General features: G+C 46.5%; 1 protein-coding gene across 1 annotated transcript; it reads right to left on the minus strand.

Annotated features, from left to right (window-relative positions):
• Window positions 1-10,665: 10,665 nt before the first annotated feature.
• CCDC182 (coiled-coil domain containing 182) lies at window positions 10,666-11,555 on the minus strand. The gene has a single exon (XM_017855901.1). It carries the CDS (start codon window positions 11,462-11,464, stop codon window positions 11,003-11,005), a length of 462 nt encoding a protein of 153 aa, XP_017711390.1. The 5' UTR covers window positions 11,465-11,555; the 3' UTR covers window positions 10,666-11,002.
• Window positions 11,556-17,427: the final 5,872 nt, after the last annotated feature.

A 17,427-nucleotide genomic window follows, 5' to 3' on the forward strand; every position in this document is an offset into this window, starting at 1 on the left:
TTGAAGTTGGATAACAGAACAGTGGCATAAAAATAATACCCAGTGGCAAATTCAGGAAAGAGACCTTTTAAAAACACAGAATGTCTTTGGTCTGCCATTCCTAAAATATCACAGCATCTCAAGCAGTAAAGCAGGGCTTGGTTTAAATCTGACAGGAGCACCTCGTGTAATGAGGGCATGGAAATTCTTGCCAGCATCCCATTGTCAAGGCGACATCTACTTCCCCTGCACCCCCCACTACCCCATTCCTGAGAAATGCCCTCTCTACAATCTACTAGCTCCATCCCCTTTGCCTGTCTCAATAACCCCTTACTTTTCTTTCTTTCTTTTTTCTTTTTCTTTTTTTTTTTGAGACAGAGTCTCGCTCTGTCACCCTGGCTGGAGTGCAATGGCACGAGCTCGGCTCACTGCAACCTCCACCACTTGGATTCAAGCAATTCTCCTCCCTCGGCCTCCTGATTAGCTGGGATTACATGTGTGTGCCACCACGCCCAGCTAATTTTTGTACTTTTAGTAAAGACAGGGTTACTCCATGTTGGTCAGGCTGCTCTCGAACTCCTGACCTCAGGTGATCCACTGCCTCAGCCCTCCAAACTGTTGGGATTGCAGGCGTGAGCCACTGCGCCCAGTCTCAGTAATCCTTTACTCTTTAACTCCTTCACAGCCGGGCGCGGTGGCTCAAGCCTGTAATCCCAGCACTTTGGGAGGCCGAGACGGGTGGATCACGAGGTCAGGAGATCGAGACCATCCTGGCTAATACGGTGAAACCCCGTCTCTACTAAAAAATACCAAAAACTAGCCGGGCGAGGTGGCGGGCACCTGTAGTCCCAGCTACTTGGGAGGCTGAGACAGGAGAATGGCGTAAACCCGGGGGACGGAGCTTGCAGTGAGCTGAGATCCGGCCACTGCACTCCAGCCTGGGCGACAGAGCGAGACTCCGTCTCAAAAAAAAAAAAAAAAAAAAAAAAAAACTCCTTCACAGACATAATTCCATTCAACCTTTACAACCTGCCTCTGAGGTTGGGAGGACAGGTATCATTATTGCCATTTTATAGATGAGGAAATAGAGGCCACATAAGTGGTCTGAAACCTAGGACTGAAACACCACCTACCTGCCCCTCCACCCCAGAAAGAAAAAATGTCTTCCCTGTATTAGAAACTGTCAGTTTCTGCTCACATGTGCATACACACACACACACACACACACACAAATCATTAAAAGGATTTCCGTGCAAAACCGATTCCTCCCTCTGTGACCCAGTACAAATCTTGATTCCTAGCTACTATTTGTAAACTATTGCAAACTAATTGGTTTGCAATACAAACCAATTTTTGTACCAACCAAACAAAATATAATTAGAAAGTAAATCCGAGAGTATATTGTAAACATCAAAATATATCAATGGTAGATGGCTATGCACTTCTTAAAACACGCACCTTTTGCAAGTCTTAGTTACTGAGATTCTAACCAGAAAATCGAAGTCCGAAAATTTGTGGAATTTGCCTAAGGCCTTGAAATGAGAACTCCAGGATTGAAATGCACGTCGTTGCTGCAGAGGAAAGAACCACCCGTTACGTGTTTCTAAGCAAATCACTTGGCCTCTCTGAGTTTTCATTTCCCTGTGATGGAGAGAGTAAAAGGAGAAGATCTCTAAGCTGCTTTCTAGCTCTGAAATGCTCTAATTTTATCTCTAGAAAAAAAGACAAATGTTGCTCAGGGAAAGCCCTATGTTGTCCATAGAGGGGTCAGTCAAATCTCTCTGATGGAACCCTAACCTCTAATGCTTTCCTGTGGGGGGAAAGTCTATTTTAGGAGCAAGAAGACAGGGCACTTGTCCTGTATCAGCCACTAATCACTATGTAACCTTGAACGTCTCCTCTGCTAAATGAGAAATTTGGATTTGATGAATATGAGAAATAAATGTCACCTCAAGTGCCACTCTGACCAATATAGATAGTGGCTACCTGAGAGTGAGATGTTTAGAAAAAAATATGAATCTCCCTCCGACTCAAGAAGGAAGAGTGTTGGGATGGATGACTGATGTCTGCCAGCTGCGAGGGCTGCAGGCAGTGCATGTGGCCTTTGCCATCCCTGGGTTAGATGCTCTCTAAGATGTCTTACTTGAACTAATCCCCTGCGAGTAGCACACGGAAAACCAGGGGATTCAGAGTCACCGATGGACCAGAAGAAGAGCTTGGCTCGTTCAACTGTTTTTATATTATCCAAGGCTTGGGTTTGAATAACCTGTCCCCTGATACCACTGTATTTTAGAAATTGCTACCTAAGGCAAATTCTCCATTTTTAAACTCATTTCCTGAGTCGGTCTTTTTAAGCCCCACATTAAATATTGATCTGCCCTGGAGAGATCTAATTTATTTAGTAGAGACATGTTTGACTCCGCCAGAATGGTCAAACTCAAAAATGGGGCCACACCCCTCCCAAAGCAATAACCATTGAGGATAGTGACAGACAAGCCAAGGGCACCAGAACCAGCGGCGTTCCACTCTCAGAGTCTCAGGGACAGGGCCTGCCTTCTGCTCTCACACAGGTGGCCCTCTCGCCCAAGACTATTGGAACCTCCCTGAAAACCTTTCCCAGGAGGCTGGTTTTCTGAAAGTCAAGGTGTCCACTCTGTGCCGGCCAGGCTAGGATCTCCATCTGCCACCCCAAGGCCTGTTGGCCCACGATGGGAAATCCCAGAAACCTCTTCTGCTTGCTCCCAACAAGGAGAAACCTCTTCTGCTTGCTCCCAACAAGCTCTGTTTCTGGGGCTATCGTGACCAAGTTCCAACCTTCAGACTCTGCAACTCCTCCCTCAAGTCCTGATTCTGGCCCAGGAACAGGGACCCTGGTTCTAAACCTCAGCCCTGGTGAGCTTTGGCTTGATTGCCTTTTGGATTGACAATGCGTTGGCTGTCTCCTGTTTGCACTTATTAGACTCAAAAGAGAAGCGAGAGAGAGACAGAAGGAGATTGGACCTGCTCCAACCTGGGGAGAAGAACCCCTGTCCCACACAGCCAGCTCAGCACAGAGTGGATTGAAAGATTTGAGGTCCTGATCCAGCCTTGCCTTTGGATCTGGCCTCCTCCACCTCTTGCACACAGAATCACCTGCTTCCATCACCCTACACTCTGAGTTGATCCTGAGTAATTTCACTCCATGATCCAGGCTTCCAAGCACAAATGCCGAAGTTCCTTTCTGGGTCTCTGGCAACATCTGTTTGAGGCCTAGCAAACAAGAATCCCTGAGGCCAGGAACATAGCCTACCTTCTTGGGTTAGGGAACCGAATTATGATTTAAAATCTCAGCAAATTATCCTCCCCTACCTGCATTCCCTCTGTTAATTTACCCAAGTGTCCTATGAGGCCGGCAGTGTCTTTATCCCCATGAGGAATATGGGGAAATTGAGGCTCCAAGTTTGTAGCCATTGACCACATATGGCCAATAAAATGAAATAAAACTTAAAATTCAGTTTCTAAATCCCACTAGCTACATTTCAAATGCTCAGTAGCCACACATGCCTGGTGGCGACCGAATTGACCGTGCAGAATGACAGAACATTTGTATCATTGCAGAAGGTCCTGTCGGACAGCACCGTGAAGGGTAGAGTAACATCCCTGCGCCATGCAGAAACCGAGTAGCAGAGCTGGTACTTCAGCTAGGCCAGTTCGTCCATCCGCTACTCTTTTCTGATGTTGAAAGGAATCCAAAAAGAAAGGGTTGAGATGGTCAAGAGGTCGACAAAGAAATCTCACTCTTAGCGTGAAGCTTTTTGGAGGGCACATCTGAAAAGCTTAAGACCTTTTGACCACCTCCTGGTCACGTGACAGCTGTCACCAGCACCTGGTCATGATGCTGCAGTTTGCTCCATCAGACATCTCTTCCAGCCCTGGAGGGGCTTGGGGTTTGATCTCCCTGTAGCAGTTCTATCTCCTATCTCCCTGATGAAGGGGAGTCAAGCACACATTTGGGTACAAAAGAACACCTTGTACATCCTGCCAAGCTCCTGAGACCTCCTGGAGATGGTGAAGGTCAATCAAGGTAATTGATGTCCAGTTTTGATCCATTTATCATTTATGGCATGCCTTCTATGGCCTAGTAGCTAATTCAGGCACTTTTTACATGTGTAACCTAGATAGTTTTTGGAGCCCATGTGGCTCCAGAATGTCCGTAAACTAAAACTAAAACAACTAAAATAATCCCAGTCTGTATTTGTATCTCTCAATATTAAATGGGATTTGAATGATAAATCGTAGCATCATTTATTTTTCTCACTGTATGTTTGAATTTGCACTTTATTTTATAAACATTTTGTTTTGTTTTGTTTTTTGAAACAGAATCTTGCTCTGTCATCCAGGCTGGAGTGCAGTGGCGCTATCTCAGCTCACTGCAACCTTCACCTGCAGAGTTCAAGTGATTCTTGGGCCTCAGTCCCCTAAGCAGTTGGGATTACAGGTGCGCACCACCATGCTCAGCTAATTTTTTTGTATTTTTAGTAAGGATGGGGTTTCGCCACATTGCTCAGGCTGGTCTCAAACTCCCAGCCTCAGGTGATCCACCCACCTCAGCCTCCCAAAGTGCTGGGTTTACAGGCGTGAACTACCACACCTGGCCACTACGTTGTTCTTTTTATTGCCAAATAACATTCCATTATATAAACATACCACATTTTGTCTATTCGTCAGTTGATGGACATTTGAGTTGTTTTCACTTTTAGGCTATTATGAATAATGCTGCCATGAACATTCACATTCAAGTTTTTATGTGGAGATATGTTATTATTTGTATTGGGTATATACCTACGAGTGGAACTGCTGGGTCATAGGATAACTCTGCGTTTAACATGTTGAGAAACTGCCCAACTGTTCTCCAAGATGTCTGCACCATTTTACATTCCCATTCCCATCAGCAACGAGCACCCATTTCTCTATATCATTGCCAACACTTGTTATTGTCTAGTCTTTTGTCAGTAGCCATATTAGTGGGGTGAAATGTATCGCATTGTGGTTTTGACTTACATTTCCCTAGTGTCTAAGGATACTGAATATCTTTTTGTGTGCCTGCTGATCATTTGTCTATTTTCTTGGGAGAAATGTCTATTCAGATCATTTGCTAGCTTTTCAGTTGAGTTATCTTTTTATTAAGTTGTAAAAGTTATTTCTCCTTTTTTAGGATACAAGTCTCTTGCCAGATAAATGATTTGTAAATATCTTCTTCCATTCTGTGGATTGCCTTTTTCACTTTCTTAATGGTACCATTTGCAGAACAAGTTTTTAATCTTGATGAAATCCCATTTATCTATTTTTTTCTTTAATCGCTTGTTCCTTTTATGTCATATCTAAGATTTGCTCCTATACTTTCTTCTAAGATTTTATGATTCTGGCTCTTATACACATCACTTCTTAATGCCTTCCTTCCCCTAAACCATTGGCCTCCCCTCATCTCTCCTGTACCTCTGCTGTCCAATCTCATTCTCAGGACTCATTCTCAACCACACACTGAAAAGACTTCTCTCTGAAAATCTGAGCCTGCCATGTTTTCTTTCTTACTTTTATCCTTCTCCTTGTTTCCTTCTAGTTATGTCTATTTTTTCTTTCCCATGAATAAATCTCGGCCCTTTCTGAAGCAAGACCCTTAGCTTCCCCTCTTTAGTTCTGCATCAAAAAAGTCTAGAAATTGGGCTGGCTCTCTTAGATGACTAGGAGTAGAAGATTGCCATCTCTTATAATTTAATATATTTCCTTTTAGCACTGTTGTACATGCCTTATCTCAATTACCTCTTAAACAAGCCTGGGAAGTTGGCCCCACAAATCCCAATTTGCAAATGGGGAAACAGAGGTCTTGGTGTAACAGAGATAATGTTTGTTAGATAAAGAATCATGTCTTAAATAGAAACCTAAGAAGCTGCAGAGTTAGACTCTGAATGCGGAACTTCTGACCACTGGCTCAGTGCTCTGCCACAAAATGCTGCCTTTGCCCAGAGATTTCCTGTCAGCTGCTCTCAAAGGTCATATTGATAAACACCACTCACACAAACAGGCACAGATGATGCCACCACTTCCTATTCTATTCATCATATGTTTCCTGAGCAGCTACTCCTTGCTGGGCATTCGTTGTGAGCTACATTCACTTCTGAAGCAGCCAAAAGGAGGAGAATAGGAGAGGAGATGGACAAACCCCTGCGTTCCTCTTTGCCTTCTCACCTCTAACTTGGAAGAGTTGCTATGTCTGCTGCATGAGGCACACCCAATACATCTGGATCCTGTGAAAGTCACTCTAGACTGACACCTGGTGAGTGTCAAAAAAACATGCCCAAGGCTCACTGCTCTTAGCACTGGGTCAGATCAAGAGGCAAAGTTCTGCATGTGGAATGGAGCCAACGCCCAGATCCAAACCCTTGCTTCCCAGCCACACTGCACAACTCTGCCTAGCCATGCTCCTCCGAGTGCTTTCTTCTTCCCAGCACAGCGTATCAATTAAATAGACAAGGCTGAAGTTGTGCCAACTAGGTGAGTTCCCTCCCCTAGCCACACACGTTTGCTTTCCTACATCTCAGCCACCTTGCTGCTCACCCCAGCATCCCAGCTTGCAGTGGACACAGGACTTGGGGTCCCAGGGAGGACTTCCTTGTCTACCAGTGGTTTTCATAAGATGGAGCCATATGTCTAGGATCTCAGCAGCACTCTGGCTGCTGTGGATGCGGAGGGGGAGCAAGTAGAGCCTTGCAGCTTATAGAAAACCTTTGAGAACAACGGCCATTGGCATGGAGAAAACCATCTGTTATTTTTGTCTTCTATTTGTCTTAGAATTTCAGGGAAAGTGAGCAGTTGGGCTGCTCAACTTTGTTGTTCACAGCTGGGAGCAGAAGAGTTGAAATGAGGAACTCCAGTTTCCAAAGCTACAATGCAAAATTATCTCCTCTTGGCTTTATTTATCTTGTATTTTGTATTTTTTTTTGAGACAAGGTCTTCCTCTGTTGGTCAGGCTGGAGTGCAGTGGCATGATGACAGCTCACTCTAGCTTTGAACTCCTGGACTTAAGTGATCCTCCTGCCTCAGCCTCCCAAGTAGCTAGGGCTACAGACATGCACCACCACACCCAGCTAATTTCTTTTATTTTTGTAGAGTCAGGGTCTCACTATGTTGCCCAGGCTGGCCTCGAACTCCTGGCCTCCAATGAGCCTCTCGCCTTGGCCTTCCAAAACACTGGGATTACAGGCATAAGTCACCACACCCAACCTCTCCTTGGCTCTTTAATCCACCATGGGTTTCCTCTGTCCTCCAGGACTAAGGGTGCAGCTGTGAGTTGTGGCCTAATGAGGAATCTCAGGGGTCCCCAGAAGGATCTCAAAAGTTGCTCAGAAAAGGCCTCACTCTCAAATTTTCTTGCCAGATTGAGGTGGAAGGCAAGGATCTGAGAGTGGGGAAGAGAAATGGACACAAAGACAAGCTCTTCCAGCTGCAGAATGAACAGGCCAGCCTCCTCTGGCTAAAAATGACAGCAGACATGCACTGACCTGGCATATATGGCCTCTACCATCCTTGTTTCCTGCCTTGAGCTCCTGTGATTTGCCCCACCCACAAGCTCGCCTGGATCACCCCACGGTATGTTTATGTTTAGTGCAGGTGACCAACCATCCCTGCTTGCCCAGGACTGAGAGAAATCTTGGCCTGAGGGACTTTCCGTTTTAAAACTAGAACAATCCCAATTAAACTGGAACAAGTTGGTTGCCCTGGATGGTGTTAACTGATTGCATCTCTAAGCGTGGCTGCCTGTTTTAATGACCAAGGGGTTGCAAAGTCTCCCTGGCACCCTTTGGGTCATCTCAAGCCTCTGACTTCAAGGGTGAAGGCTGGGTATCAGGCAGATGAAGGTGAAGCAACTGAAGACAGTGGGCCTGTACCCACAGCACTGAGGTGTACCTGCACCTAGACCCAGCCCATCTCCCCAATTCCCAGACCTAATTCCATGCTCCCTGCAGCCATGCAACAGCCACCCACACTGCACAACACTGCCCAGCCAGTGCCATCTCCCAGAGCTGTCTTCTTCCTGGCCCTCAGTATCCATGGTACAGAAAAAATAAGACTTGAGGATGTGGCAGCTGGGGTTGGTTACCACCAGCCTCATTAATGGAACCTTGATTTTCTTTGAATATTGGGTAACTGAAGTGTCCAGGCCCAGGAGTAGAGTTGTGGCAATTGCTCTCCTCTTTTCATAATTGGTTTAGGGTGGGCAAGCAACCCAGGTATGGCCAAAGAAATGTCAATGTCAGTGGAAATCTGATGGGGCCAAACTCATCCCTTTATGAGGAGCCTACTCCTGAGATAACTAACCAAGCTCCTGTGATAATAGCATTAATCTATTACCACATAAAGGCACCACCTCCCAACACTGTTACATTTGGAATAAATTTCAACATGAGAGGCCGGGCATGGTGGCTTACGCCTGTAATCCCACTTTGGGAGGCCAAGGCGGGTGGATCACCTGAGGTCAGGAGTTGAGACCAGCCTGGCCAACATGGCAAAACCCTGTCTCTACTAAAAATACAAAAATTAGCCCAGTGTGGTGGTGGGCGCCTGTAATCCCAGATAACTGGGAAGCTGAGGCAGGAGAATCGCTTGAACCTGGTAGGCAGAGGCTGCAGTGAGCTAAGAACGTGCCAGTGCACTCCATCCTGGGTGACAGAGAGAGACTCCCTCTCAAAAAACAAACAAACAAACAAACAAACAAAAAAAAAACAAAAAAAACTTCAACATGGGTTTTGGAAGGGACATTCAAACCATAGCAGTACTTACCTTCAAAGGGCCAACCATGGTGCCTGGACTATATTATATTCTTGATAACACTAAGCTCTTATATTAGTAATAATATTCATATTGTTAGTATTACCATTATTAATACTTCAGCTAAATCCTCCAAAGAAACTGCCTAAAGGCTGGGCACAGTGGCTCATGCCTGTAATGCTAGCACTTTGGGAGGCCAAGGCGGGAGGATCACTTGAGGTCAGGAGCTTGAGATCAGCCTGGCCAACATAGTGAAACCCCATCTCTACTAAAAATACAAAAATTAGCCAGTCGTGGTGGTGCACACCTGTAATCCCAGCTACTTGGGAGGCTGAGGCAGGAGAATCACTTGAAAGCCAGGTTGCAGTGAACTGATATTACACCATTGCACTCCAGCCTGGGCAACAGAGTAAGACTCTCTTAAAAAAAAAAAAAACAGCAGCTGGGCTCAGTGGCTCATTCCTGTAATCCCAGCACTTTGGGAGGCCGAGGTGGGTGATCACCTGAGGTCAGGAGTTTGAGACCAGCCTGACCAATATGGTGAAAGCCCGTCTCTACTAAAAATACAAAAATTAGCTGGGCATGGTGGCATGCGCCTGTAGTCCCAGCTACTTGGGAGGTTGAGATAGGAGAATTGCTTGAACCTGGGAGGTGGAGGTTGCAGGGAGCCAAGATCACACCATTGCACTCCAGCACTCCAGGCTGGGTGATAGAGAGAGACTCCATCTCAAACAAACAAACAAACAAACAACAGCAACAACAACAAAAACTGCCTAAAGTTAGAGTAGGGATGCAGCCCTTCGTGGTAGATGGCTATTGGATGGGTATTACAATTAACCACGGGTCACAGGGTCCTTTTGGGAAGTGCAGCTTGGGAGTTCCAGATGTTCAAATCTTATTTGGGGAGATTCTATGACAGAAGAAAGAGGGAGGATGAGACTGCCACAGAAGATCAGATGATATGGAATCTGCTGTAAGCTCAGAGCTGGAAAGACAGGCCTGACTCTGTTCAGGCACTGGCTCTCGTCTCCAGGCACCTCACTTGTGCTGTTTAGAGGAGAATCCCTGCTGCATGGCAGCATTTGGGCAGCCAGAGAGAAGATATATGAATTGATGAAATAGAAGACTAATTGGAAATAAAAGGTATAGTGTCAGCTAATGAACTCCCAAATCACCCATGTGACAGCCTCAGCCTTCCAGAACACGTCCATGAACAGCCTAAAGTGGTTCCAAAACTGGGGAGCAGAGAGGGGCGCAGCAGGAGGCAAATGAGCACAGCTGACCTGGACTTAAACCATGGCCCTGCCACTTACTGGGGTGCAGACTTTGGGTACTGGACTTGCCTTCTGTGGCCAGTTTTCCAGTGTGAACCATGCAAAATCAACACTCACCTCCAATGAGTGCCTATGGAAGTAAGTGGGATGGTATGACTGTATTGTCTGATAAATGGCCAGGCATTGTGACAATTCCTGCTCCATGGATCAAACACAGAAATCAGTTTCCCCACTTTCTAGTCCCATCTCAGAGGTGTTGCATTACCGGTCACTAAAGCTCAGCGAGTTCCACCCACACAGTCCTAATAAGCTCTGTCATTCTGTTTGGCCAGTCTGCAGGAAAGGAAGCAGAGGTAGAAAGATACAGCAAAGAAAAGTGAGATGTGACAGTCTAACAGTGAAGGCAGACAGAAAGACCATAAGACAGAAAGGCAAGGGTTAGAATACTAAAAACAGAGCAATCTGGGGTAGTGTTAGTGCACGAGCAAGCAGTCCGACCCCTCTGGGGAGATCATGAGTTACGTGACATGGTATCAGTTGACCACACATTAAGTCTCAAATTATGAGAGCCTTGAATCATTCAAAAAAAAAAAAAAAGGTGAATCTGTTCAGCACAATCAGTTTAAAAAATATACTGTAAAAAAAAAAAAAAAGTATACATTGAGCAATAGCACCATTACAAACAGGAAAGCAGTTCAAGTGAAAGTTACAGGGGTCTGACTTAGTAGTGGGGTGCCTCCTTCCTTGAGAGTGCTGGATAAATGGAATTTCACCAAAAAACATATTGAAGTCTTTTTGCCTCTCAGCAAGGTGTTATTTAGGTAGAAGGAAAGCAATGGAAATGAGAAAAGGAAAGTAAGTGGGTGGGGACTTGGGGTTTGTCCTTCCTTTAAAAAAAAAAAAAAATCATCTACTTGGCACTTGGCTAGTGCTACCCACAAGGTTCAGTCAGCCTGGCTCTTCTTGGTGGCACGCAGGGCGTCGCGGCCCCTGTCCAGCAGCAGGTCCTCCAGTCGCTTGCAATGCTCCCGGAGCTGTTTCTCACGTGGCAGCAGGAAAGTGAGAACCTTGTTGCGCACGATGCCACGGTCCTCCTCCTCCCTTAGCCGCTGCCTCACGCGAGCCGCCTGCTCCTCCTGCTGCACCAGGGCACCATTCATCTCGCAGAAGGAGTCTTCAAGGTAATGGATGGACTTCAATGTCTCTTTCTTAAAGTCTTCCAGCTCCCGTTGCACCCCGGCCACCTTCTGCTGCAGGATCTCTAAGTCTGCAGTTGGCGGGAGGCAGGAGGGCCATGACTGGGACAGGGAAAAGTCTCCAGACTGGAGGCCACTCTCTACCATTTTCTTCCCCTGTAAGGTATTCACCGTCATAAGAATGGACCCAGCCTGATAGAGGGGTTCCATTGTCTCTCTTCTACGTTGGACAAAGAGAGGAAGCCAAGAGACCAGCCAGGTCAATAAATATTTTTGGCTAGAGACACGATCATTCGGAGTGGAGAAACCCTAGAATTGTGACATCAGGGCCCCTTCAACCAACTAGAAAGAAAGCCACAATCCATTCATTTGCATATTGTAGCTTCCTTGCTTGGTTACCTAGAGCTTTGTCTGTTTATCTGACCAAGTTGCCTTCCTGAGATATGGATCCTTAACTCATTACCCTTCCAGAACCAAAACTCAGGTTCTTCTTTAACCTGAGGAACAAACCAAGTCCCAGAGCAGGGAAGTATACTGGCCAGAGCAAGGTAAGCCAGGCCAGGCTCACTGGCTGCCAGGACTGGGTGGTCTCCCACACTGGCAAGGGACCTGCATGGTCTTGGACTGGTCTCTGGGCTTTAGTACCTTGCTAGTAAAACAAAGACATTGTAAGAAATGATACCTAATCCCACTTGTAGCTCTAAAATGCTAAAAAAGTAATCTCTTATTCCAAATCCATACTCCTATAATGATGCCAGAATTCCAGATAATCTTAGAAATTGTGAGAAATGTACTTAGATTTTGATGTGTGGTCCACAGCAATGGCTGATTCAGTAGGTGCAGGGTAAAAATGGATTAGTCATATTTATCCAATAAATATAAGTGCTCACTACACACTAGGATTAGGGAACAAGTGAGTGCATGGTCCTCCAACATACCTGAATGTTGACAAATATGAGAAAAAACACATAGAAAGGTAATTCTTGTACTTTTTACCCGATAATTAGAACAAAGGAAAATACTTCAGCTAATCTACATTTGGTTTAGTCAGGAACAAACCTTCATCTTGCACATCTCAGTCTCTTGCTTAGACCTTTCTTCTGGGCTCCAAATCTAAATGTCTCCCCAACAATGGGCCTCCAGTTCAAACCATCCAAAGCTGAATCGGTGATCTCTTCACCCAAACCAGTTCCTGTTCCAGTATTGCTGTCAGATTAATGACAGCAACCCAGAACAGCATCCACACCAGAGCCCACATAAGACAACTGGTGCTGTGATGCTAAAATTTGTCCCCTCCCAAACTCATGTTGCAATTTAATTGCCATTGTAACAGGATTACGAGGAAGGACCTTTAAGAGATGATTAGGCTACCCTTTAAGAGATAAATGGATTAATGCTGTTATCTTGGGAGCAGGTTTCTTATAAGTGGATAAGTTCAGCCCCTTTATGTCTCTCTCTCACCCTCTCTTCACCCTTCTACCATGTGGTGTCTTCTGCTATGGAATGACACAGCAAGAAGACCCTTGCCAGATGCCAGCATTTTGATTTCAGAGTTCCTAGCCTCCAGAACTGTAAGGAAATACATTTCTGTTCTTTATAAATTACCCAGCCTCCAATATTTTACTATAGCAGCACACAATAGACTAAGAAACCTAGGCTCAACCTAGACCCTTCCATGTCAAAGTGGCCCTAAGTCTTATTCAATCTACCATTGCCAAGCACTCTAGCATCAAACCACCTGGGTTGGAGTCCCAGCTCCACTTATAAGCTACCCATCTTTGGCAGATTACCCCATCTCCCTGAGCCTCAATCTTCTTATCTATAAAGTAGGAATACTAATTCAGTGGTGTGCAGTTCTATGGGGGAACAGTGAATAAAACTCTGATTTATATTAATAGCTGTTGCCAATTTCCATGGCGTAAATACTCCCACCATGGCCAATTTCAAGCTACCAACATGATGTCACTGGGAAGAGATGCACAAAATCAACTCTTATGAGCCTCTGCAAGCTGACTCTTGCACCACAGGGCCTGTGATGAGGGCAGCTGCCTCCTCTGAGATGCACATTAACTTATCCAGGGAGCCTTGCAGTAGGCATCAGAGAGGGCATTTTGCAGGGAGGTTCAAGGCTAAACTAAAGTGAAATTTTCTGGGGGATTTTGTGGGGCTTTTTTAGCATAATAAAGTATCAAGCAATAAGGTGAAATTTTAAATGGCAAGATGAAAAAAGCAACTTCGATTATTGAGATAGAATGGTGGAAAGAGCATTTTTCTAGGAGTCAGGAGATCTGGAGACTGGAATTGCTGTGTGACCCTAGGTCAATCACCTTCCCTCTCGGAACCTATTCCTTCCACCTTAATGTGAGAAGGCAGGATTTGGCTGTTCTGACGTCTCTGATGTTTGAAGAATCCACACAGTCCTTCAGTTAAACCTCTCTTGAGGCACTTACAATCTTCTCCCTCTTTTTGTGACTTAGGACTTTGTCCTTCCAGGTCCCTGATGGCACAGTAAACTCCATGAGGTCAGGGATCATGAGTTTCTTACACTGTGTACCCTCAAGCATCCCGCCTGATGCCCTGCATATACTGGCACTCAGAGAACTAGATGAAATAAAACTTATTTTCACAGGTGGCTGTCAAATCCCAGGCACCCCTGGCTTTCCCGCTGGCATGATGACACCTACTGGTCTTAGCAAAAACAGCAACCTCTTGATTCCACTACCTAAGAGAGCTAGATGGGGATTGAGGAGCTGATAAAAACAGCATGTGGTCTTGTGGTGTATTTAATTAAGGGAGTATGTGCATGTTGGGCACATAGTAGATTCTCAATAAATATTTTTTGAATCAGCAAAAGGGCAGTCTCTATCATTCTCTGAGTGCTTTTCTGTTTCTCTCTCTCTCTCTCTTTTATTTTCTGCCTCTTTTTCTCTGCCTCCCACGGGGAATGGTGGAAGTCGTAACCAGATCTGTGAAAGAAAAGTAGAAAAAGGCGTGTGGAATAGCATTTTCTCCACTTCCCTGGTGTTTTTTTTTGTTTTGTTTTGTTTTGTTTTGTTTTAATGACATTGCAGTTTGCTTCTCAGAACCAGAGGGGAGGACAGTATTTCCACAAGAGCACAGCAGAGGCTAGAGGTGAGTGAATGCTGTCAGCAGAAGACCCCAGGCTTGGTGGCCTCCCAAGCCTTCAGGGCAGCATCCTCAACAGGGCAACTTGAGATACACGTTCTCCTGAACGTTCTCCTCCTAGAAATTTCATAATCAAGGACTATGCCTTTCTCATAAAATTTCCTTCCATATAAACTAGGAAACTAAGAAGCCAATCACTGTGTTCCCTTAAAGTTCTCAAGGAAAAGGAGTTCTAACATCTCCAGGCCTTGAACCCACTGTCAGATGGGTTTCTCTGTCCCTGGCCTATTTCAGTGGTTACAGCCTCCTCATGTCTCAGGATGATGGGGGGACAAGAGGGGCACCTCAGCCCCACAGAGATCCCAGTCCCGCCCTTGAGAATCAGATTAAACCTGAATGGGATGGGACTCAATAGTGGGCATGTTCTAATAGTTCCCCAGGTTGGGCATCACTGGGTCTGAGCACCATTCCTGTGGGACCCTGCCCATGGCTTGCCAGTGAAAGCCAGATGGTTTCCCCAGGACCCCACCCCATCATATGCCTTCATCTGTCTCTGCAAATGAAATAAGCCTTGGTCCTTTTGGGGACTGGGAAAAGTGACATGACATAGAGGCCCTCCTTCTTCGTGTACCTTTTTTAAAGGGAGGAAAATGCTCAGAAGCTAGAAGCTCCTCACATCCCATGAGTTAGAACCACATCCCTGGGCCCCTTCTAACTGCATCACTGACTAGAGGCGTGGGGCTCCCACAGTTGGCTGAGGCCAATCACAGGCCTCTTCCTGGGACTGGGGCTGGGTCAGGCCTCCCTGAAACACAAGCCTCCCATACCAGAACCAAATTGGGGTTCTGTTCTCAAGCAAGAAAGGGAGAGGAAGAGGATGGGCAACCAACTGTCTTCCACCAAGAGTAATTAGACCTAAAAAGACTCGGTGAAAGAACCATGCAAAATCCTCTGAAATGAACTACTAAAGGGAGCTTCCAGGCAGAGTGGGAAGCAGTCTTCTGGGAGTCTCTTAAAACTGGTTTATCTAGGCCGGGCGCGGTGGCTCACGCCTGTAATCCCAGCACTTTGGGAGGCCAAGGTGGGCGGATCACGAGGTCAGGAGATCAAGACCATCCTGGCTAACACGGTGAAACCCCGCCTCTACTAAAAATACAAAACATTAGCCAGGCGTGGTGGCGCACCTGTAGTCCCAGCTACTCGGGCAGCTGGGGCAGGAGAATGGCGAGAACCCAGGAGGTGGAGCTTGCAGTGAGCCGAGATCGTGCCACTGCACTCCAGCCTGGATGAGAGAGTGAGACTCCATCTCAAAAAAAAAAAAAAAAAAAAAAAAAAAAAAACTGGTCTATCTCTCCCCATCCCAAAGGAAAAAAAAATCATTTAAAAAAAAAATGGAACACAGAACTCGGAGCAATCTGTCCAAACCCCAAAGAACATGTGATTGCATATTTCTAAAGGAGAGAGGACAGGTATTGGCCCTATTTAGCCACTCTTGTCCCAGAATCCCTTGACCTGGTGCCTCCTATGGCCTGGGCAAGGATACTGCGATACAGTCAGTGTCTTCTCAGATGCCCCCATAAAATATCTTCCATCCATCCTTCCATTCATTCATCCATCCATCCATTATTCCATTCATCCACCCATCTATCTAGCTATCCAGCCAGCCTTCCATCCATCTATCCATCTATTCAACCAGCCAGCCTTCCACCTGTCCATTCATTCATCCATCCATCCACCCATCTATCCAGCTATCCATCCTGCCTTCCATCCATCTATCCATCCAGCCAGGCTTCCACCTGTCCATTCATTCATCCATCCAACCATCCATCCACTCATTCAATGATAATCATCGAGTACCTACCCTGTGTAGACTGAGCCACGCAACTGAAATTCAAGAGAACAAACAAGACAGAAAAAACTCCTGCTCTCAAGCAGGCAGCATTTTGATGGAGGAGACCAGTAAAGTAAGCAATCAACAAATAAGATGATTTGGGTTGCTGCTAAATCTCTGAAGGAAATAAGCAGTGGAAGGTGATAGCCTGTCGGGTGGGGGTGGGCTCAGAGAATGCCTTTGTCGGGATTAGGGGGTGGGCGGCATTTGGGGCAAGACAGGAAGGAGGAGAAGACCTGGGGATAATATTCAGGAAGGAAGTGCCGGTGGAAAGGCCTGGGGCTGGAAGGGGCTGGAAGAGCCCAGAAGAGGCCTGTGTGGCTGGCGGCAATGGGAAGCAGCGGGAGGAGGTCAGGAGGGGCTGGACCATGCAGCAACCTAGCTGGGGGAGGCAGGAGTGGTATCCCCAGTGTTATGAGGGCTATCCAGGGCTGCTCCAGCTGTGCACAGTTTCCACCTCTGCAGCTGGCATTCCAGTCAGGGGAATGGGGACAAGTCTGGGATGGGGGATGGGGACCAGGGTCAAGAACAAAACGTGGTGCTGTTCTCTATGATTAATTAACCCAGCACCAGAGCCCCGAGGCGCGGTGCTAAAAATACCTGCTTCCCTCTGAGATGCGGCAGCTGTCACCCAGCAACTTTTACCCACGCCATTTGTCATAATTTGACACTGCTAAGGAGTGTCCACAGGGCTGTGTGTCTGCAAGAATCGGACTCATCCACAGCCCACTAGCCAGCTGGTCCTCGGAAACCATCCATGGCGCTGCCCTACCTTCGCTCTCCTCCCATCCGTGAGCCCAGCCAATGTGCCTGCCACCTGCCACCGCCTGCCGGTTCGCTGCTCCTCCTGGAACCGAGCGGACCGCCTCCAGAGGTGGGAGCCAAAGCTTCCTCAAGAGCAGGAGGAGCGCATCGCTGGATGCCATGTTTCACACTCTGCAACTCTGCAACTCGGATTAGAGCCATCCATCAGAGGCCCTGCCAGCCCAGGGCGGCACTTTAATTAAAATATGTAAAACATCCTGGTGGGAGTGGAGCTGAAGACACAGGAGCAGGCCTTGGACAGAAGCGGGCCCTTCTCCAGCCTGGGAGGGCTAGGTCTGTGCCAGGAAGGCCCTCCGAAGTAGTCTGGGGGAGTGGTGATGTCTAAAATCCA

This window comes from Rhinopithecus bieti, unplaced genomic scaffold (assembly GCF_001698545.2).
Source record: "Rhinopithecus bieti isolate Rb0 unplaced genomic scaffold, ASM169854v2 scaffold_41709, whole genome shotgun sequence".
Taxonomy (NCBI): domain Eukaryota; kingdom Metazoa; phylum Chordata; class Mammalia; order Primates; family Cercopithecidae; genus Rhinopithecus; species Rhinopithecus bieti.

What these genes read in the sequence shown, in the direction of transcription:
- CCDC182 (XM_017855901.1), bottom strand. Translation starts at nt 11,464, where the DNA reads ATGGAACCCCTCTATCAGGCTGGGTCCATTCTTATGACGGTGAATACC.